We start from the raw sequence: 24,298 nt of genomic DNA, 5'->3' as shown, positions 1-24,298 counted from the left end.
TTTCCTACCTCCCGCTATTTTTTCTTTTATTTCCCTACCTGCCCGATCTTTCCCTACATCTCCCTGTCTTTCCCTACCTCCCCGATCTTTCCCTACCTCTCCCTACCTCTCCCTGTCTTCCCTTACCTCCATAATCTTTACCTACCTCTCCCTGTCTTTCCCTTCATCCTCCTATCTTTCCCTACCTCCCCTATATTTCCCTACCTCCCCCTATCTTTCCATATCTTTCCCTACCTCCCCCTATCTTTTCCTACCTCCCCCTATCTTTCCTTTTATTTGCCTACCTCCCCCTACCTTTCCCTACCTCCCCTATCTCTCCCTACCTCCCCTTACCTTTCCCTACCTCCCCTATCTGTCCCTACCTCCTCCTATCTTTCCTTACCTCCCCCTTATCTTTCCCTTCCTCTCCTACCTCCCCTTATATTTTCCTACCTTCCCCTTATCTTTTCCTACCTCCTGCTATTTTTCCTTTTATTTCCCTACCTCCCCGATCTTTCCCTTCATCCTCCTATCTTTCCCTTCCTCCCCTATCTTTCCCTACCTCCCTTATCTTTCCCTACATCCACTTTCCCTACATCTCCCTGTCTTTCCCTTCATCCTCCTACCTTTCCCTACCCCCCCTACCTTTCCCTACCTCCCCTATCTTTCCCTACCTCCCCCTACCTTTCCCTACCTCCCCTATCTTTCCCTACCTCCCCCTACCTTTCCCTACCTCCCCTATCTTTCCCTTCCTCCCCTTATCTTTCCCTACCTTCCCCTTATCTTTTCCTACCTCCCGCTATTTTTTATTTTATTTCCCTATCTGCCCGATCTTTCCCTACATCTCCCAGTCTTTCCCTACCTCCCCGATCTTTCCCTACCTCTCCCTACCTCTCCCTGTCTTCCCTTACCTCCATAATCTTTACCTACCTCTCCCTGTCTTTCCCTACCTCCCCCTATCTTTCCTTTTATTTGCCTACCTCCCCCCACCTTTGCCTACCTCCCCCTACCTTTTCCTACCTCCCCCTACCTTTGCCTACCTCCCCCTACCTTTCCCAACCTCCCCTATCTGTCCCTACCTCCCCCTACCTTTCCCTACCTCCCCTATCTTTCCCTTCCTCCCCTTATCTTTCCCTACCTTCCCCTTATCTTTTCCTACCTCCCGCTATTTTTCCTTTTATTTCCCTACCTGCCCGATCTTTCCCTACATCTCCCTGTCTTTCCCTACCTCCCCGATCTTTCCCTACCTCTCCCTGTCTTCCCTTACCTCCATAATCTTTACCTACATCTCCCTGTCTTTCCCTTCATCCTCCTATCTTTCCCTACCTCCCCTATATTTCCATACCTCCCCCTATCTTTCCATATCTTTCCCTACCTCCCCCTATCTTTTCCTACCTCCCCCTATCTTTTCCTACCTCCCCCTATCTTTCCTTTTATTTGCCTACCTCCCCCTACCTTTCCCTACCTCCCCTATCTTTCCCTTCCTCCCCTTATATTTTCCTACCTTCCCCTTATCTTTTCCTACCTCCTGCTATTTTTCCTTTTATTTCCCTACCTCCCCGATCTTTCCCTTCATCCTCCTATCTTTCCCTTCCTCCCCTATCTTTCCCTACCTCCCTTATCTTTCCCTACATCCACTTTCCCTACATCTCCCTGTCTTTCCCTTCATCCTCCTACCTTTCCCTACCCCCCCTATCTTTCCTTACCACCCCCTAATTTTCCCTACCTACCCCTATCTCTCCCTTTCTCCCCCCTTATCTTTCCTTAACTCCCCCTATCTTTCCTCACCTCCCCCTATCTTTCCATATCTTTCCCTACCCCCCTAACTTTCCCTACCTACCCCTATCTTTCCCTACCTCCCCTTTATTTCACTGCCTCTCCCTTTCTCCCCCCTTATCTTTCCTTAACTCCCCCTATTTTTCCCTACCTCCCCTTTCTTTTCCTACCTCAACCTATCTTTCCTTATATTTCCCTTGCTCTCCCTAACTTTCCCCTACCTCACCCTATCTTTCCTACCTCCCCTATCTTTCCCTACCTCCCCTACCTCCCCTATCTTTCCCTACCTCCCCTACCTCCCCTATCTTTTCCTACCTGCCCTATCATTCCCTTCCTCCCCCTATTCTTCCTCTCCCTATCTTTCCTCACCTCCCCCTATCTTTCCATATCTTTCCCTACCCCCTTAACTTTCCCTACCTCCCCTATCTTTCACTACCTCCCCTATCTTTCACTACCTCCCCTATCTTTCCCTACCTCCCCTATCTTTCACTACCTCCCCATCTTTCCCTACCTCCCCCTATCTTTCCTTTTTTTTCAATACCTCCCCTATCTTTCCCTACCTCCCCTATCTTTCCCTACCTCCCCTATCTTTCCCTACCTCCCCTATCTTTCCCTACCTCCCCATATCTTTCCCTACCTCCCCTATCTTTCACTACCTCCCCTATCTTTCCCTACCTCCCCCTATCTTTCCTTTTTTTCACTACCTCCCCTATCTTTCACTACCTCCACCTATCTTTCCATATCTTTCACTACCTCCCCCTATCTTTCCATATCTTTCACTACCTCCCCTATCTTTCCATATATTTCACTACCTCCCCCTATCTTTCCATATCTTTCACTACCTCCCCCTATCTTTCCATATCTTTCACTACCTCCCCCTATCTTTCCATATCTTTCACTACCTCCCCCTATCTTTCCATATCTTTCACTACCTCCACCTATCTTTCCATATCTTTCACTACCTCCCCCTATCTTTCCATATCTTTCACTACCTCCCCTATCTTTCCATATCTTTCACTACCTCCCCCTATCTTTCCATATCTTTCACTACCTCCCCCTATCTTTCCATATCTTTCACTACCTCCCCCTATCTTTCCATATCTTTCACTACCTCCCCCTTTCTTTCCATATCTTTCACTACCTCCCCCTATCTTTCCATATCTTCCACTACCTCCCCCTTTCTTTCCATATCTTTCACTACCTCCCCCTATCTTTCCATATCTTTCACTACCTCCCCCTATCTTTCCATATCTTTCACTACCTCCCCTTATCTTTCCATATCTTTCACTACCTCCCCCTATCTTTCCATTCCTATTAATAATAATAATATATAGGCTACTGTTGATCTCTTTTTGGGGTGGTTTTTGGCCTTTAAAATCGGAGTCGTTCTCTTTCATGCGCCATTGCACTTCATTCCGTTTGCTTCCGTACTATTCTCAATTTCATCTTGTCTATATTATATTATATTATAGGCCTGTATATGTGATTCGTTTTGAAAGGCTACAGTAGACTATAGTTTTAGGTGTAGCCTACTGTAAGGCTGTATTTTGGATACACGTGTATGTTGTAGTGGACACCATTATCTATTGTGTTATTAAAGTTATTATTATTATAAAAACCAACTGTTGTTGATGTGTATGAATGTATTTCAGATACATTTGTTTGTACATTTTAATGTTGCGGTTAAAATACATACAGACCTATTGCAGTAGTAAGACAGTTATTCATATACTGTTTGGGCTTTTGGCGTTTCAGCAAGCGAGAGAGGGAGGATGATTTTCATAAGCTGGCACTGTTCCGAATTACTCGACTGCCCCCCCCCCCCCCCCCCCCCCGCATGGAGAGAAAGAGAACTGCGGGTTTTCAGTGAACATGTCTAAATTACGACGCTCATTTTAATTTCCTGATGGTAGGAAGATGGGGGATTTTTTTTTTACAAAAGAGACATCAAATTAGGATCCGACATCTGTATCTCTAGATAAATGACTTTTAACTACAATGGATAAATGTAACCATTTTGACATATTCTAATCGTTGACCAACCACTCCACTCACAGAGGCCAAGATGCCTAGAGGTGATCTCCCCTGCTGCAGCACCCCTATCGGTACAACAGGTGTTCTCTTCAGTGACCAGGGTAACCTTTCACCTCCCTCAGGTACATCCACTATGTGTTTGATCTTGGCAATGGGCCCAACGTCATCAAGGGCAACAGCGACCGGGCTCTACATGACAACCAGTGGCACAATGTGGTCATCACTCGTGACAACAGTAACATTCACACTCTGAAGGTGGACGCCAAGGCAACCAGTCAGGTGGTCAACGGAGCCAAGAACCTCGACCTGAAAGGTAGAGTATATAACAGAGGGAGTTTATTGACCTGACAGGTAGAGTATATAACAGAGGTAGTTATACCAGAACAGTCAAGTAAAGTACTTAGTGATGAAGCTAGACTGCCAGTACATGTCAGTACATGTCAGTACATGTCAGTACATGTCCTCCACCTGGAGGGAGGAGGACATGGACACTGACATGTACTGACATGTCGGTGTCCGTGTCCTCCTCCCTCCAGGTGACCTGTTTATCGCTGGGCTGGGCCCTGGTATGTACGGTAGCCTGCCCAAGCTGGTGGCATCCAGGGACGGTTTCCAGGGCTGCCTGGCCTCAGTGGACCTCAACGGCCGCCTCCCTGACCTCCTCCAGGACGCGCTGTTCCGCAGCGGGCAGATCGAGCGCGGATGCGAAGGTACGCCCTCCCTCAAATCCATGTCCGACTCAGACTTCAGCTTAAACTCAAACTACAAGGACAGTTCAGGCAGCCCATTCTTTCTCCTTTTCTCCAACAGTACCTTCACCTCCCTCGTTCCTTACCCTCCCCCGTCCATACTACTAACACTTCTGGTCATCTCACTCACCATCCTATGGGACTCCCAATCACAGCCGCTTGTGATACAGCCTGGAGTCCTACCAGGATCTGTAGTGACACTTCTAGCACTTAGATGCAGTGCCTTAGATAGTATTTATTCATCCTAAATTATAAAGTAAGGAGTTAGGAACATCTGATCCATGGTGAGGGACAACTTCAACCTTGAGCTCCAATCCCATGGTTTTGGCTAGTTGGAGTACAGCAATGGTCAGAACTGATTTAACGCAGCAGGTTAGGAGAATTAACGCAGCAGGTTAGGAGAATTAACGCAGCAGGTTAGGAGAATTAACGCAGCAGGTTAGGAGAATTAACACAGCAGGTTAGGAGAATTAACACAGCAGGTTAGGAGAATTAACGCAGGAGGATAGGAGAATTAACGCAGCAGGATAGGAGAATTAACGCAGCAGGATAGGAGAATTAACACAGCAGGTTAGGAGAATTAACGCAGCAGGTTAGGAGAATTAACACAGTAGGTTAGGAGAATTAACACAGCAGGTTAGGAGAATTAACACAGTAGGTTAGGAGAATTAACGCAGCAGGTTAGGAGAATTAACGCAGCAGGTTAGGAGAATTAACACAGCAGGTTAGGAGAATTAACACAGCAGGTTAGGAGAATTAACGCAGCAGGATAGGAGAATTAACGCAGCAGGATAGGAGAATTAACACAGCAGGTTAGGAGAATTAACGCAGCAGGTTAGGAGAATTAACACAGCAGGTTAAGAGAATTAACGCAGCAGGATAGGAGAATTAACACAGCAGGTTAGGAGAATTAACGCAGCAGGTTAGGAGAATTAACGCAGCAGGATAGGAGAATTAACACAGCAGGTTAGGAGAATTAACGCAGCAGGTTAGGAGAATTAACACAGCAGGTTAGGAGAATTAACGCAGCAGGATAGGAGAATTAACGCAGCAGGATAGGAGAATTAACGCAGCAGGTTAGGAGAATTAACGCAGCAGGTTAGGAGAATTAACACAGCAGGTTAGGAGAATTAACACAGCAGGTTAGGAGAATTAACGCAGCAGGATAGGAGAATTAACGCAGCAGGATAGGAGAATTAACGCAGCAGGATAGGAGAATTAACACAGCAGGTTAGGAGAATTAACGCAGCAGGTTAGGAGAATTAACACAGTAGGTTAGGAGAATTAACACAGCAGGTTAGGAGAATTAACACAGTAGGTTAGGAGAATTAACGCAGCAGGTTAGGAGAATTAACGCAGCAGGTTAGGAGAATTAACACAGCAGGTTAGGAGAATTAACGCAGCAGGATAGGAGAATTAACGCAGCAGGATAGGAGAATTAACACAGCAGGTTAGGAGAATTAACGCAGCAGGTTAGGAGAATTAACACAGCAGGTTAAGAGAATTAACGCAGCAGGATAGGAGAATTAACACAGCAGGTTAGGAGAATTAACGCAGCAGGTTAGGAGAATTAACGCAGCAGGATAGGAGAATTAACACAGCAGGTTAGGAGAATTAACGCAGCAGGTTAGGAGAATTAACACAGCAGGTTAGGAGAATTAACGCAGCAGGATAGGAGAATTAACGCAGCAGGATAGGAGAATTAACGCAGCAGGTTAGGAGAATTAACGCAGCAGGATAGGAGAATTAACACAGCAGGATAGGAGAATTAACACAGCAGGTTAGGAGAATTAACGCAGCAGGTTAGGAGAATTAACACAGCAGGTTAGGAGAATTAACACAGCAGGATAGGAGAATTAACGCAGCAGGATAGGAGAATTAACGCAGCAGGATAGGAGAATTAACGCAGCAGGTTAAGGAGAATTAACACAGCAGGTTAAGGAGAATTAACGCAGCAGGATAGGAGAATTAACGCAGCAGGATAGGAGAATTAACGCAGCAGGTTAAGGAGAATTAACACAGCAGGTTAGGAGAATTAACGCAGCAGGTTAAGGAGAATTAACACAGCAGGTTAAGGAGAATTAACGCAGCAGGTTAGGAGAATTAACGCAGCAGGTTAGGAGAATTAACGCAGCAGGTTAGGAGAATTAACGCAGCAGGATAGGAGAATTAACGCAGCAGGATAGGAGAATTAACGCAGCAGGATAGGAGAATTAAGGCAGCAGGTTAGGAGAATTAACACAGCAGGATAGGAGAATTAACGCAGCAGGATAGGAGAATTAACGCAGCAGGATAGGAGAATTAAGGCAGCAGGTTAGGAGAATTAACACTGCAGGATAGGAGAATTAACGCAGCAGGTTAGGAGAATTAACGCAGCAGGTTAGGAGAATGAACGCAGCAGGATAGGAGAATTAACACAGCAGGCTAGGAGAATTGGGTTAAGGTTAGGAAAGGAGTTTGGGTTATCTAAAATGCTACAGTTGTCCCCAATGCGACACAAACATGTAACTTTTAGTCCGTAGCTGTACTCCAACTAGCCACAACCCAGACCCGGCTCTTATCAGCCACATTGGTCGCACATTTATGATGTCATTTCAGCATCAAAACTATTGGTGTTTTAGGAGCTCACCATTATTCATAATTAGAGTCATGTTTCAGAACAACATAAAAGACATCTTTAAAACATCTGGGCAGCTGGCACAGGAGTGTTTCTGTAGGTACATCACAGGGAGCTACCAGTATACTAAACATTTTATTATATGGGCATGTACCATAATTGTCATGAGTTTTAATTAGTATTTTGTTCTGTATAATAAGTACTTATCATAAATACAATTAGCTATATGTTGATATAACATATTATATGCCCCACATAATAGAAATAGAATCACAGCTATTCTTACCAAGCAACAATACAACTACATATTTTTTATTTAGCTAGGCAAGTCAGTTATTAAGGACAAATTCTTATTTACAATGACAGCCTACCAGGAGAACAGTGTTCAGAAAAACAGATTTTTTAAAAACTTTCTCAGCTCGTGGATTCAATCCAGCAACCTTTGCGGTTACTGGCCCAAAGCATATTAATGTCCCCATAAGTTTTCCCCTCATTACAGTGTAAACACCATTATGTATGTGTGACATGTCAGTTGTACCACATTTAGATCATTTCTTATTTTTTTGTCATTTTGTTTGTCTGTGAGTGGTTATGAGAATGTGTGTTCACATTTATTTTTTTTGCTCAAATATTTGCCATTGTATGAATTGAACTGTCCAGACTAATGGCTGCCTAGTTCGTTGAGCACACAGTGGGACAACAGACAGAGTAGCGTAATCAAAAATAAATGATTTTATTAACAGTATTGTAGGCCCACAGTGATGACAATATTTTACAAATTTACAGTCCAGGTTTCAAGTTGAAAAAAAAAACAGACAGCATTAATGGTCCCAACGTACTTAGTAGTAGCAACCTAATGGCTACAAGGTCAAAACAGACTCACACAGCTTAATCCAATAACTGAGAGCTGAAGCAACAGCACATTGTCTATACGCAATCAACAACTCCCCCAACTATCAGAATGGATTATGCCAAACAATGTGCAGGAACTACACGGGTAATGCAACAAATGACATACAGTAGGGGCGCACTCTCCAGAACACCCAACATGGAGTCTTTGTGGCTGTGGTAACCAGCGATGACCCCCTAATGACCTGTAACCTTGCTGACTGGTGTAATTGAATGTAAAAGTCCACTGTTTGATGCCCAATTTAAAACTGCATGACAATATTATATTTCAACTGTCATATTGATTTGTGATTGGTTGTGAATAGGGTAGGCTAGTGTGACCATGCTACTCGCACCACTTGTATTTATCTCAGCGCTAAGGCGCCTAATTAAAGATGGCTTTTTATTCATGTTCAGATGAGAGCTCGCATGCGATAGTGCTTCTTTACACTCACGCTTTAACAAGTAAGTAAGTTGCTTATTTTGCCCCACAAAAAAAACACGGATTAGTTTGTAACTTTACTACCTTAACTCACCAGTTTGAGGGACTTCATGTTGGTTGTCACTAGTCACCACAACCAGAGTCATATTTATAGTTAAAGATTATTTATATTTCTACAATTTATCTTAACGTAGCAAGTGTAAAAGAAACGGCTGAAACTAGATCCCCGTTCAACCATTTCAGTAAATGTGGAGGAGTTTTGCCTTGTTAACGTGGCCGAGGCTACCTTAACCACACTGCTAACCTGATGCCTGAACCTCACCTTAAATGAATACCAAAACGCTAAATCATTTGTTTTACTGAATTATATAGTCAATTTAGATTTTGTGGCTGTGGTAACTAGTCAATAGGGAACAGGTCTACGTGGGCATAGATTAGTGTAATCGAGGAAAACCCTCACTAGATGGCGCCGATGCCTCAGTTCACAGGTGGATGGAAGCGTTGGGGGACTGAACTGCAGGCCTGGGGGAAACACTAGGTCAACTCTCTAATAAAACAATGTTATGTGTTTTCACTGTCTATCCTTGTGTCTGACGTCATCCCTTGAATCATCTTGTGTCGTTTGTCCTCATCCCTTCGTGATGAAAAACATATTCATACTAACCTTTGTGTTCTCATCATTCTTGAGCAGCAATTGTCCCATGATGCTTTGGGTAGACTAATACATAAAAAAGAAAATGTAAATAAATACCTAATTAAGATTGATTGAATACATTCCAATTCCCATGCAGGTTTCAATGCAGATGTCTGTATGTTATTTCTTGTTGAATTTCCACTTAAATATGACTGTTTTTAACAAAGTGGTTCTGAATAATGTGTAATGACTGAACAGGTTATCATGTAGCTAAACCGATTGTCCAGAGCCCATGCTAATACATTTGTTGAAGTAACACATATACAGTGTGTGCCTCCATAGGTTCATCATCTCCCGTTCATATCCAATTTTCATCGTTTTCGCTGTACTGTCCCCATCTATTTCATCTGTCCCTTATTTTTGGTTGTCATGGTAGCATAGCCCTGACCCCTGACCCCTTCCTTAGAGAAGTTAAGGGGCATGTCCCTGTTAGTAAAGGGCTAGTTTTATTAACCCGACAATCATTGGCCACCTACTAACCTTGTTTTATCGTTTTTCACTTTCTGTTCTTCTTCTCTAACAAAGTCCGTTTCACCAAAGCTGACCTACAAGGTAGAAGGTTCAAATTCCATTCTGAGCTTGTAATGTTATGTGTCACCACTCACTAGAAATAAAAATACCTTGGCTTAAAGGTACCTTAAGCAAGATGACATCATCGTACAGAGTGGGGTGACTTGCTGCTTAAAGAAAACAACAACTGAATTTTGGTCTCGAGGTAGGGCACAAACAGAGCAAATCCAATAGCAATCTTGGCTGATTTAAACTCTGATAGTGTTGGCGGTAAATCAGGAAGTCTTCAAGCTATGTTTGATGATGTCACCTTTAAGCACAATAGACAGCAGACATCGCCAGGCATTGAAATATTTTTTTTTGCAGCTGGCTATGTGCTTGTTATAAAATGGTTCACTTCGGGAGAATGGTAGGTAGGGGCTGCAAGTCCTACGCCGTACCCTGGCTTTGCCTCACCGGGAGGCCTGCAGGCGGGCGGGCAGGGAGGAGGTAGGGAGGCAGACAGCCGGGCAGGGAGGCAGGCAGGAGACAGGCAGGGAAGAAGACTGGCAGGCGGGCAGGCAGGTGTGCAGGGAAGGAGACAGACTAATGATTGTGATGGAAAGCTTTTGCATGAATAAACATTAGCCACCTGTATGATGACAGAGCATTCAGAAAGTATTCAGAACCCTTGACTTTTTCCACATTTTGTTACGTTACAGCCTTATTCTAAAATTGATTTAAAAAAATACATGTTCAGCAATCTACGCACAATACCCTATAATGACAAAACGAAACAGGTTTTTAGAAATGTTTGCAAATGTATAAAAATAAAAAACAGAAATACCTTATTTATATAAGTTTGGAATGAGACTCTAAATTGAGCTCAGGTGTATCCTGTTTCCATTGATCATCCTTGAGATGTTTCCACAACTTCATTCGAGTCCACCTGTGGTAAGTTCAATTGATTGGACATGATTTCGAAAGGCACACACCTGTGTATATATGGTCCCACAGTTGACAGTGCATGACAGAGCAAAAACCAAGCCATGAGGTCGAAGGAACCGTCCGTAGAGCTCCGAGACAGGATTGTGTCGAGGCACAGATCTGGGGAAGGGTACCAAAACATTTATGTAACATTGAAGGTCCCTAAGAACAAAGTTACCTCCATGATTCGTAAATGGAAGAAGTTTGGAACCACCAAGACTCTTCCTAGTGTTTGCCGCCCAGCCAAACTTAGCAATTGGGGGAGAAGAGCCTTGGTTTCGGAGATGACCAAGAACCCAATGGTCACTCTGACATTGCTCTAGAGTTCCTCTGTGGGGATGGGAGAACCTTACAGAAGGGCAACCATCTCTGTAGTATTCCACCAATCAGGCCTTTATGGTAGAGTGGACAGATTAAAGCCACTCCTCAGTAAAAGGCACATGACAGCCCGCTTGGAGTTTGCCAAAAGGCACGCAAAGACTCTCAGACCATGAGAAACAATAATCTCTGGTCTGATGAAAACAAGATTTAACTCTTTGGCCTGAATGCCAAGCGTAACATCTGGAGGAAACCTGGCATCCCTACGGTGAAGCATGGTGGTGGCAGCATCATGCTGTGGGAATATTTTTCTGCGGCAAGGACTGGGAGAATAGTCATGATTGAGGCAAAGATGAACCGAGCAAAGTACAGAGAGATCCCTGATGAAAACCTGATCCAGAGGGCTCAGGACCTCAGCCTGGGAGAAGGTTCACCTTCCAACAGGATAACGACCCTAAGCACACAGCCAAGACAACGCAGGAGTGGCTTCAGGACAAGTCTCCGAATGTCCTTGTGTGGCCCCGTCAGAGCCCGGACTTGAACCTGATCGAACATCTCTGGAGAGACCTGAAAATAGCTGTGCAGCGAATCTCCCCATCCAACCTGACAGAGCTTGAGAGGATCTGCAGAGAAGAATTGGAGAAACTCCCCAAATACAGGTATGCCAAGCTTGTAGCGTCATTCCCAAGAAGACTCGAGGTTGTAATCACTGGCAAAGGTGCTTCAACAAAGGACTGAGTAAATTGTCTGAAAACGTACTTATTTTATATTTAATACATTTGTAAACATTTCTAAAAAACAGTTTTTGCTTTGTCATTATAGGGTATTGTGTGTAGATTGATGAGGGGAAAAAACTATTTGATTGATTTTAGAATAAGGCTGTAACGTAACAAAATGTGGAAAAAGTCAAAGGGTCTGAATAATCTCCGAAAACACTCTATGTCTGCAGATCTTGTTTTTCGGTATCGGGCCGTGTATGTCTTGGCAGAGTTGCTGAGGAATCTGCTAAGTCTTGCACATTGGGTCGACACACACACACACACACATCCTGAAAGGCACACACACACATACATACATTACACACGATCCCCCCCCCACCCCACCCCTTCAAATGCTTTTAGTCCTGGAGTGTGGAAGCCCCCTGATAGGCCAGTGTGATTAGTACTCTAATTAAAAGGACGGCCGACCTAAGTTAAATTAGAGATTCCGACCGTTTGACAGACAGTTTCATTAGAATGCGAGAGCAGCCTGCCATCGGTGCAGGCAGGAGACTGATGGATGGTGATCTAGAGAAGTCATGGCTCTCATGTCCATATCCAAAGTCCACTCCGACAGGATTTAAGACTTATTTATTTTAGAAATAAAGATTCCCGCCCAGATGAAGAAAGAGATATCTACCGACTTAGCTGAGTGGGAATGTGTTCAGGAAGATGAATACAGTAGCACATTCTACAGAGAACACGGACACACACACACACACACACACACACACACACACACACACACGGTAGATGAATGTCAGTCTGGCTATATGAGCACATTCAGCAGAACAGGCACACACATACACACACACACAAACACACACACGCGCTAGATGAATGTCAGCCTGGCTATATGAGCACATTCAGCAGAACAGGCACACACACACACACACACACACACACACACACACACACACGGTAGATGAATGTCAGTCTGGCTAGATGAGCACATTCAGCAGAGCTCTATCTCTTCCAACTTAATTAAGCTTGTCCCATGTCCCACCAGGACAGATGAAAGTGTGGCTTTAGTGTTCAGGAACATTGACCTCTTCTTCACTCTTCATCACTCCTCTTCCCTCTTCTTCACTTGCAGCTTGTATTATTGTTATGACTTTATGGATGTATTTCAGATTACTTTGGCACCTGTAGAAGAAGAAACAAACAGGAAGTGAATCATTTTATCTTGCATAAATCTTTTTCCATTTCTGGTGGGAATATTGTCCCGATATTTTACTGGATTGGGTTTTTGCACTGCTGCACAGTAGACTGCACTTCCTCTTAAAAACGTGGGATGAGTCTGGGTGGTGTTGAGTCTCAAGTCCTCGTTTGGTCTACGTTTCCTTACACACAGATGTATCCTCCGATATTCCCTCACTTACTCCCTTTTCAGAGAACTGGAAAGGGACTGACACAGTTGTCTCAGTTCTGTGAATGGAGAGTGGACGAGTACAGGGAACATATTTTCTGGAATGAAACACGGCCCTGGACTGAACTGGACACCACCACAACCAACATTTATATAACAAAAGCACATATCCTATGTGCACCACTTTGCTATAAAATGTTTTGTCTCGTGATCCTCTTTCTGTTGTACTGGGTCATCTTCTCCAGTGTCTCTGTGTGTAGACTGGTCTAGGATAGAGCAGGGGGTTGGGGGAAGGGAGGATGGGAGAGCTTACACCCGGGTCACACTTCATATTCACTTCTGGTGGCTCTAAAACTGTGTGTTCACATGGGGCTGACATGAACGGGCATAACGGAACTAAACTTGTGTATTTGCATCCAGTATGCATGCATTGAATAAGGTTATGGTTTGACAAACATATTTGTCTGTTGCAAAATAAACTCTCAATAACATCACATAATCTTTACAACAACAACAAAAAGTGTTATAATCATTGTTAACTTCTATTGAACAACATGGACCAACACTGTAGACTGTGTAGAGTAAGTACTTATCATGTTATTACTCAGTTATAACCATGTTATTACGCAGTTATAACCATGTAAATACAGTTATAGAGACACTCAATATGACAGTACGTGACCCTAGTCTAGTTAGTTTGTCTGACTCCACCAGTTGTCTCTCATCCACCAGCCATGTTGTAAACACATCCAGCACCCTGTTCAATGTCTGCACACACTAAACGTCTTACTAAAATCTTCTTGGAGGGAATGCCGTGTGTCTTTCAGTTTGGTGTACTTCAACGGTACAATAACACCTCTGTAATTCATGTAATGTACTAACCTGACTAATGCATGGCCCACTGACGTGCTCTGACACCTCTGCATGGCACCTGTTGGAGGAGCTGTTGGGGAGCGAGCGCTCAGACCTGTACCCTGGTACCACATGGCTCTGCCACCTGTACCCTGGTACCACATGGCACTGCTCTGCCACCTGTACCCTGGTACCACATGGCTCTGCCACCTGTACCCTGGTACCACATTGCTCTGCCACCTGTACCCTGGTACCACATGGCACTGCTCTGCCACCTGTACCCTGGTACCACATGGCTCTGCCACCTGTACCCTGGTACCACATGGCTCTGCCACCTGTACCCTGGTACCACATGGCTCTGCCACCTGTACCCTGGTACCACATGCCTCTGCTCTGCCACCTGTACCCTGGTACCACATGCCTCTGCTCTGCCACCTACAGGTCCTAGCACCACCTGTCAGGAGGACTCATGTACCAACATGGGCGTCTGTATCCAGCAGTGGGAGAACTACACCTGCGACTGCTCCATGACCTCCTTCACCGGCACGCGGTGCAATGATCGTGAGTACTGTTTATTGTCTATCTATACACACAAAAAGTGCACAGAAACACACACATGCGCACACACACATGCGCACACACACACACACGCACACACACACACACACACACACACACACACACACACACACACACACACACACACACACACACACACACACACACACACAGACACACACACACAAGGACGCACACACTTTGAAGACCCCTCTGAAGACGTCTAAAGGTAATCGCTGTTTGTTTCCTTTCTGAGGTGTTTTAATATTTGTTAAAGCCACTAGGGGGCGGTAGAGACATTCCTTCATATTCTGACTGAAAGGGCTCAATTCAATTAATGCCACATTGTAGTATATACACAGTAATCCGAATGATTTAATGGAAACTATTCCTAACCAAGATGGCCTCTGCATCAGGTGACCTATCAGGTGACCATCAGCTGACCGTTCACCTGACCCTATAAAACATCCATTGTGATTTAATCCAGCCTTAAATCTCCTTAGATAATAGCACACTATAGATTCCTCTAAGACTTGGATACTTTAGCTTTATCGAGTTCCTGTAACATCAAGTAGTTTACATTTTCATTGACCTGCTTGAAAACATCAGTTTATCCGTTAAACACTTGAGGAATCGGCAATAGAAGAACATGCAATGATTAAATAATGTAATATAGTACAGCGCCAGAGGCCATCGTTGGCTGTGAGTGTTATTAAGTATAATATCTTGTTTGTGATTAGTCTGAGTATATCTTAGATAACGGTCCCATTTCATTGCACTATTTACACTGCTTCCTGTGCATATGACCAATAAACTGTGATGTAATTTAATTTGATCATATAGGCTTGAAAAGTGTGTTTAGGTACAAGGTCATGTTGACGTAACATTGACTGAGTCAACGACTCTCACTCTGATGTGTCTGTGAGTCTCTGTAATGAACAACTGACTCTAGTGCCAGGAGGTTGAATTGTGTCTTTAAAAAGAGGTGGGAACAAACCAACTTTCTCTGCCATATCACCAGGCGTTATCATCGCCAGCTATGTGGTGAGAAACATTTCGGATCCCAAGGCAAAAACCTTGTCCTATCCTAGGGCTCAGGTACAAAGCATTACTAGGCTGCTTCCTGGCTATTTCAGGCTGGCTACACGACTGGCTACGAGTCTACTGGTAGAGTTTTTTTTGTGGGTAACTTCGACACCTTTTGGAAACAGAAGATGCTCTACAGAGAGAATGGGGTCCCTCCAAATGATCTTGGTGCCTGGACCCTGTCGTCGCAATTCAAGTTTGCGCTGAGAGATTGATTTATTAACACTCCAAGTCCTGCTCAGGTAACCCCAACCATAAATGATCAGCATTGTCATCATACTGCAGATAACCCTCATTGACTCTTGTTTTAACCCACTTCCCCATTCGAGGTATAGGCCGAATGTGTCATTTCTAGACAATCTTGCATCTATACCAATTCAAACCGATCCCATGGTATTTTCAAAAAGGGGTTACCTACTGAACAGCCCAGCTTGTATTTTGAGACTCCATCTAACCTGAAATTGCCCAGCTGCGATCTTGGATTTGTTAATGTAAAATGTCAGATGTATTAGATTGAAATTCTTGCTTCTCAATCCAACATGCACATTCTGGTAATTTCTGACATTTGGTTGAATAATTATGTGCTGGACAGTGATGAGTCACTGTCCTGTTTTAATGTTTGCTGATTAGACAGAATCTCTTGCTACCTCTGTCCCGAATCAGTTTGATTATCTCGTTCTTAATGTGGACCTTGGTCATAATAACCAGCTGACACTAGTAGGAGTGTATCTAATTATGGTCAGTTTGAACTATTAATTATGGTCGATTTTAATATTGAGGACGCCAGTGTCAGATACGCTGAAATATATTTGCTCTGAGGTAAACCTGTCTCAGCTAATAACTGAGCTTACTTGTCCGAACCCTAAGTATCCATCAAAATCCACCTCTTATTTTGATGAATACTAATCATGCCCCCTTCAAAACTCTGAGAGTTAAAGATAGATTGAATGCCTGGTTAACTTCTGAACTATCAGAATCCATTAAAGTGTTGTCTGTGTCAGGGGTAAATCTAAGCCATGTGTCATCACTAAGATGAACTTACAAACCTTAGTAAACAAGGTGTTTTTACAGGCTCTTCATTTTAGTGACCTTGATTGTATCACAGCTATCCCTGAAACTGATTTAGTTAGAATTTTTTTATTGTAAATGTCTTCAACACTATTGTAGTTAATCATGCCCCCTTCAAAACTCTGAGAGTTAAAGATAGATTGAATGCCTGGTTAACTTCTGAATTATCAGAAGTCATTTGTATGAGAAATGCTGACTCGGGTCAAGGCCAGAAACACAGGATTAGGCCCGGATTGGCAATATTTTAGGCAACTGAGGAATCAATGTGTAAGACTAATCAGAAAGGCTAAATCTCATGTAACCACTTTCTGATTGGAAGGGAAATCCGTATAAATTCTGGTAACTGTCAAATCCTTGAAGGGTTGTACTTTCTCCTCTCTGCCCCAACAAATTAATTCAGACTCTGGACCCATTACGGACAAAAATGTCATCATTGATGCATTTAATGGTCTTTTTTTTTCCAGTGGTCTATCTTTGTTAAAGATTTGGGAATTTTACATTTTTGCAATACACAGAATAATAAGTCATTGATGCCTTACTTCCTATAGATACCAATAAATCCACAGGGGCTTAGCAACTGGAGCTGGGTATTATCAAATGTGCTGCCTGCCCCCCCCCCCCCCCCCCATTGCTGCCCCAGTAACCCATATCTTAAATCTAACAATGTTATCAGGGAATATTCGTAGAGTATGGAAAACAGCTTATGTGCTGCCATTCCATAAGAGTGGGGATAGTAGTGATCTTTATAATTATAGTCCCATCTCTGGGCTTCTATGTCTAGCTAAGAGTCTCCAATCTTTAATAAATAAGCAACTTTGCTCTTTTTTATCTGATCATGGTATTTTGGATACAAATCAATCTGGGTTTAGGCCATGACACAGCACTATCACAGCACCCACATTAGTAGTTAATGATATTGTCAATGCTTTAGACACTAAAATGAATCCTGCTGCCTTGTTTGTGGACCTGTGAAAATCATTTGATACTGTTGATCATGGTATTTTTTTGAACAAGTTGTTCTTGTTTTTGCCTGGGTCAAACACCTCCTCGTGGTTTCATGATTATCTTAGTAACAGAACTTAGGACATCGTGATTGATGGAGTCAGAATTTCAAGAAGTACATAAAGGTGTTCCGCAGGTGTCGATACTAGTAACCGTTCTCTTCACTATTTACATAAACGCTATTGCTCAATCTGTTAAATCATCTACATTTCATCTATATGCGGATGATACTATAATGTACACAATTGCCCCGACTGCTGAGCTGACTGCGACAATTCTATAGTCCGTACAGGCAGCATTACTGATTTAAAACTTGTGCTTAATACAGGTCAAACTAATTGCATGCTGTTTTCAAGGGATGGTTCTATAATCAAACAAGTCCCTGCATACAAATACCTGGACGTTGATTTAATGTTTAAAAAAATACAAATGAGCTTGTTAAGAAACTAAGATTTAAAGTGGGCTTTTTTTTTTGAGAAACAGATGTTGTCTCTCTCTAGTCAGCAGGAAGCAGATGTTGTCTCTCTCTAGTCAGCAGGAAGCAGATGTTGTCTCTCTCTAGTCAGCAGGAAGCAGATGTTGTCTCTCTCTAGTCAGCAGGAAGCAGATGTTGTCTCTCTCTAGTCAGCAGGAAGCAGATGTTGTCTCTCTCTAGTCAGCAGGAAGCAGATGTTGTCTCTCTCTAGTCAGCAGGAAGCAGATGTTTTCTCTCTCTAGTCAGCAGGAAACAGATGTTGTCTCTCTCTAGTCAGCAGGAAGCAGATGTTGTCTCTCTCTCTAGTCAGCAGGAAGCAGATGTTGTCTCTCTCTCTAGTCAGCAGGAAGCAGATGTTGTCTCTCTCTAGTCAACAGGAAGCAGATGTTGTCTCTCTCTAGTCAGCAGGAAACAGGTGTTGTATCTCTCCAGTCAGCAGGAAGCAGATGTTGTCTCTCTCTAGTCAGCAGGAAGCAGATGTTGTCTCTCTCTAGTCAGCAGGAAACAGGTGTTGTATCTCTCTAGTCAGCAGGAAGCAGATGTTGTCTCTCTCTAGTCAGCAGGAAGCAGATATTGTCTCTCTCTAGTCAGCAGGAAGCAGATATTGTCTCTCTCTAGTCAGCAGGAAGCAGATGTTGTCTCTCTCTCTAGTCAGCAGGAAGCAGATGTTGTCTCTCTCTCTAGTCAGCAGGAAGCAGATGTTGTCTCTCTCTAGTCAACAGGAAGCAGATGTTGTCTCTCTCTAGTCAGCAGGAAGCAGATGTTGTCTCTCTCTAGTCAGCAGGAAGCAGATGTTGTCTCTCTCTAGTCAGCAGGAAGCAGATGTTGTCTCTCTCTAGTCAGCAGGAAGCAGATGTTGTCTCTCTCTAGTCAGCAGGAAGCAGATGTTGTCTCTCTCTAGTCAGCAGGAAACAGATGTTGTCTCTCTCTAGTCAGCAGGAAGCAGATGTTGTCTCTCTCTCTAGTCAGCAGGAAGCAGATGTTGTCTCTCTCTCTAGTCAGCAGGAAGCAGATGTTGTCTCTCTCTAGTCAACAGGAAGCAGATGTTGTCTCTCTCTAGTCAGCAGGAAGCATATATTGTCTCTCTCTAGTCAGCAGGAAGCAGATGTTGTCTCTCTCTCTAGTCAGCAGGAAGCAGATGTTGTCTCTCTCTCTAGTCAGCAGGAAGCAGATGTTGTCTCTCTCTAGTCAACAGGAAGCAGATGTTGTCTCTCTCTAGTCAGCAGGAAGCAGATATTGTCTCTCTCTAGTCAGCAGGAAGCAGATGTTGTCTCTCTCTAGTCAGCAGGAAGCAGATGTTGTCTCTCTCTAGTCAGCAGGAAGCAGATGTTGTCTCTCTCTAGTCAGCAGGAAACAGATGTTGTCTCTCTCCAGTCAGCAGGAAGCAGATGTTGTCTCTCTCTAGTCAGCAGGAAGCAGATGTTGTCTCTCTCTAGTCAGCAGGAAGCAGATGTTGTCTCTCTCTCTAGTCAACAGGAAGCAGATGTTGTCTCTCTCTACTCAAAAAGGAAGCAGATGTTGTCTATCTCTAGTCAGCAGGAAGCAGATGTTGTCTCTCTCTAGTCAGCAGGAAGCAGATGTTGTCTCTCTCTAGTCAGCAGGAAGCAGATGTTGTCTCTCTCTAGTCAACAGGAAGCAGATGTTGTCTCTCTCTAGTCAGCAGGAAGCAGATGTTGTCTCTCTCTACTCAAAAAGGAAGCAGATGTTGTCTCTCTCTAGTCAGCAGGAAGCAGATGCTGTCTCTCTCTAGTCAGCAGGAAGCAGATCCATTCAACCTTTCTACCTGTTCTTGATTAGAAGTGATATTAATTGTCAAAGTGCAGCTGCCACGACTCTTAAACCCCTGTATGCCGTTTATCATAGCGCCCTTCGTTTTATCACAGGATACGCAGTCGAAAAATAGAGAAACACACCTTCACTGTGGCAATTTCCAGGACGAGACGTTCCCACGGAAGACCTGGGGTCACTGATACCAGGAGAAGTGTGATGACTGATTAAAACTTGAAATTATGAAATTCATTTTACTGTGTGATTTCAATTGTCGTGTTGGGTTTGTTTCAAGAGCTGCACATTTTTCATATGTCTTATTCCATTGTATGCTTTCTGGTTGATGTATTTTTAAAGTGAATCTCATTCAACTATTACAATGCACCTGCAACAAAGATAGCTCAGATGTGTGAGTACCCTTTACATTTTAAAGTGACTGGATTGAAATTTAATGTTGGGTTGACAGGTTATCAGGCACATCCCTGTTGTCCGGTCATACCATTCAAATTTAGTGGATTAGATTAGAATCTGGGTGTGTTGTTCCTAGACTTTTGTTCACTAGCAAAGTGCTAAGAAACATGAATTCAGGTTGGGGGCAGTGAAGGGCAGTGAATTTGCTCCTATTTTTGACAACTTTCTACCTAGCTCCTGTGTGTATCAGACACCTACTTATTTCTCTTAGATACTTTCACGGAACTGAAGACACGTGTTACCACATTAAGTCTTAGCATATTGGTGATAGTCATATACTCTGTGTAATTATGTAATGTATCATGCATTTCATGTTCACCGGAATGGTTTGATTGTCAATTATTTTGTGATTAATTCATTATATTAGTTGAATTTAGTCAATTAATTTGAGTATTTATTTAGTCTATATGCCTATAATTTGATAGTTTGTCACGGCCTGGCCATAGAGAGGTTTTTATTCTCTATTTTGGTTAGGCCAGGGTGTGACTAGGGTGGGCATTCTATGTTTGTTTTTCTATGTTTTTGTATTTCTTTGTTTTTGGCCGGGAATGGTTCTCAATCAGGGACAGCTGTCTATCGTTGTCTCTGATTGAGAACCATACTTAGGTAGCACTTGCCCACATGGGTTTTGTGGGTAGTTGCTTTGTGTTTTGTACCTGACGGAGCTGTTTCGGTTGTTTTTTTTGTAACTTTGTATTTAGTGTTCAGTTCTATTTAATAAATGACGAACACGTGCTGCGCTTTGGTCCTCACCTTCTTCCACCAACGGCCGTGACATAGTTGTTAATGACACTGTACACATCTCTGATTTACTTAAGTTAATGAAAGAACGCTAGCACATTGCTGGGTGGGATTATCTATTTGTATCCAGTCTCGTAATAGTTGCATCACGGTGGCAGTTAGAAACATGTTGATTAACGTCATACTGAGAGGTGATGCAAGACTCGCTACCTTGACTAGGTTCATCCAGGGCCTGTTGTATCTTTTCACATAATAATGGAGTCCGATCGATAAACGTAGTTACTTTTTTATTCATCATCATTTTTACTTAAGTGTTTGGATCATTTTTTGCAGACCTACATAATGGTGACCCCGGCTTCTAAGTCGACGGGGATTTCCATCAACCTACAGAGACGGTTTTATTACTCATCACTGCATTCTTTACCAAAAGGTTGTCGACACCTCAATAAAGTCACGTAGATAACATCTTTACACTATTTTTGTTTGCAAAGCTTTGCTCCATCAGCTTCCGACTTACCTAACAACACTGTGAAGATTAAAAATGATTGGATTGGTTTACTTTGGAGACTCCTTCATTTCCTTGCACCCTATGTTAGAATAATAATCAACATAAGTTTTGTTTGTATGCTTTGAAGTCCCTGACAGAGGATTCAGACCGCTGACATAGGATTCAGACCGCTGACATAGGATTCAGACCGCTGACAGAGGATTCAGACAGCTGACAGAAGATTCAGACCGCTGACAGAGGATTCAGACCGCTGACAGAGAATTCAGACCGCTGACAGAGGCTTCAGAGCGCTGACAGAGGCTTCAGAGCGCTGACAGAGGCTTCAGAGCGCTGACAGAGGCTTCAGAGCGCTGACAGAGGCTTCAGAGCGCTGACAGAGGCTTCAGAGCGCTGACAGAGGCTTCAGAGCGCTGACAGAGGCTTCAGAGCGCTGACAGAGGCTTCAGATAGCTGACAGAGGCTTCAGATAGCTGACAGAGGATGTTTTATAATGAAGGATGTGTCTGTTTTAATTGACTGTGTCGTTCATCTTAATGTGTATATTGGCTATATTTATGTTGAAATATTCTGTTGTATGAGCTTGTTTTTGTATTGTGCAGGGCGGATTTGTAAAATAAACTTTAGTCTCAGTATGGCTTCCCTGTTTCTCGCTCTCTCTCGCTCTCTCTCTCTCCCTAACCCTCTCCCTCCCTCCCTACCTCCCTCTCAACGTCAGTCCTATTAACATTGTCGGCAGTAAGGCAGAGACATGGTTATAGGTGATTGGCCCTTCTCTTTGGTTCTGCAGTGTACGCCAGCCAAGTTAACCTTCTCGTGATTTAAGAGTGACAGGTGGAATTGTGCTCCGTTGTCGTCTCTCCCTCCCGCTTCCACTTCCTCCCCCTTTCTGTCCCTTTCTCTCTCCCTGTTTTATTTCCACCAGCAGAGCCGCTGAATCCAAAGCACCTTATTGGAGATATGGAGTGACTTAATTTCAATAACACAAGGAGAGTAATGTGTGTTTCAGGTCTGTCAATATATATCTGTCTTTCCCTGCGCCCTCCGCTCTATTGGATAAGACGGGAAATTACTGAGAATGGCAGGAAGACAACTGCTGTTGGGCCCACACACACACACACACACACACACACACACACACACACACACACACACACACACACACACACACACACACACGCGCGAAAACACGAAAACACACACACACACACACATACGAAAACACACACACACAAAAACACGAAAACACACACACTCACACACACGAAAACACACACACACATTCTCAGTTGCACAACATATAAATAGTAAAAGGTAACAGAGGCCATTCTGTGGGTCTGGATCAATAGCGTGATTATTGACAGGCAGATCTACTGAATGTTGACCTCTATATGAATTGAGTGTGTAGTAGTGATTTTAGAGCATCGTGACTGTGGTGTGTGTGTGTGTGTGTGTGTGTGTGTGTTTGTGTCTGCGTGTGGGTGTGTGTGCGTGTCTGCGTGTGCATGTGTGTGCGTGTGTGTGTGTCTGCGTGTGTGTGTGTGTGTCTGCGTGTGTGTGTGTGTGTGTGTGTGTGTGTGTGTTTGGCTGATCCATTGATCTGAAGATCTATGACAGTGACTAATGGAGTCTAGTGACCCAATTAATTCTTATTTATTTTCTAGTTCTAGGACTCAAAATGGTCCCAATTAGTTTTGTTTTTGCGCCACCACCGTATATCACCACCAGGTGGCAGTAGAGTATCTTCCCTTCTGAGGGAGAACTGGGAATCAGAACCAGAGAATTCCAGCTGGAGAGAAATTAAACTAACTCTCCTCTCCTCCCTCCCACAGGCTTATGCCTATATTAGTAATTTTGCCTGAAATCCACTAGATCAACTGACAAATTTTTCCACATTTTGACATTTTTTTATTTCTTAGCCTAGAACAATGGGCTTTCTCTTATTGTCAAGCCCTGATCTGTTTCACCTGTCCTTGTGATTGTCTCCACCCCCTCCAGGTGTCGCTGATCTTCCCCAGTGTATTTATCCCTGTGTTTCCTGTCTCTCTGTGCCAGTGTATTTATCCCTGTGTTTCCTGTCTCTCTGTGCCAGTTTGTCTTGTATGTTTCCAAGTCAACCAGTGGTTTTCCCGTTCTCCTGCTTTTTGCGTTCTCCTTATTCTAGTCCTCCCGGTTTTGATCCTTGCCTGTTTTCTGGACTTTGTACCCTCCTGCCTGACCATTCTGCCTGCCCTGACCACGAGCCTGTCTGCCACTCTGTACCTCCTGGACTGGTTATGACCTTTTTGCCTGTCCACGACCATTCTCTTGCCTACCCGTTTGGGTTAATAAACATTGTAAGACTCCGACCATCTGTCTCCTGTGTCTGCATCTGGGTCTCACCTTGTGCCTTGATACATATATTTTATAGATTTAATTAATATATGTTGTATTCACAATGCACCTGTATAGGCAGCAGTACTTTTTCAGAAATATGATATCTTAGTTTATGTTGCATGAGCCATTTCTTATTTGTGTACACTGAGGGGAATGCAATATAACAATGACATTTTCTTCTGGATAGAATTATACTTTATCTATAGCCAAACTCGCTTCATGTTGTCTTTATTACATCAGAGGTGTGGCTGTAACAGCGAATCAGACACAGAGACCTGGAGGATGGAAGGAGGTGTG

General features: G+C 43.5%; 1 protein-coding gene across 1 annotated transcript in view; it reads left to right on the top strand.

Annotated features, from left to right (window-relative positions):
* Positions 1–24,298, top strand: part of LOC110505895 (neurexin-3a) — a 651,746-nt gene that overhangs the window by 225,458 nt on the left and 401,990 nt on the right. The window contains exons 15-17 of the mRNA XM_090221316.1: positions 3,912–4,102; positions 4,326–4,499; positions 14,394–14,513. Coding sequence (XP_090077442.1) covers positions 3,912–4,102; positions 4,326–4,499; positions 14,394–14,513 — 485 coding nt within the window. The remainder of the gene's footprint in view (positions 1–3,911; positions 4,103–4,325; positions 4,500–14,393; positions 14,514–24,298) is intronic.

The sequence above is a fragment of the Oncorhynchus mykiss genome, chromosome 25, assembly GCF_057628025.1.
Source record: "Oncorhynchus mykiss isolate SJ-2025 chromosome 25, ASM5762802v1, whole genome shotgun sequence".
Taxonomy (NCBI): Eukaryota; Metazoa; Chordata; class Actinopteri; order Salmoniformes; family Salmonidae; genus Oncorhynchus; species Oncorhynchus mykiss.
Note: the sequence above shows the minus strand (reverse complement) of the source record. Positions and strands in the feature narration are given on the sequence as shown.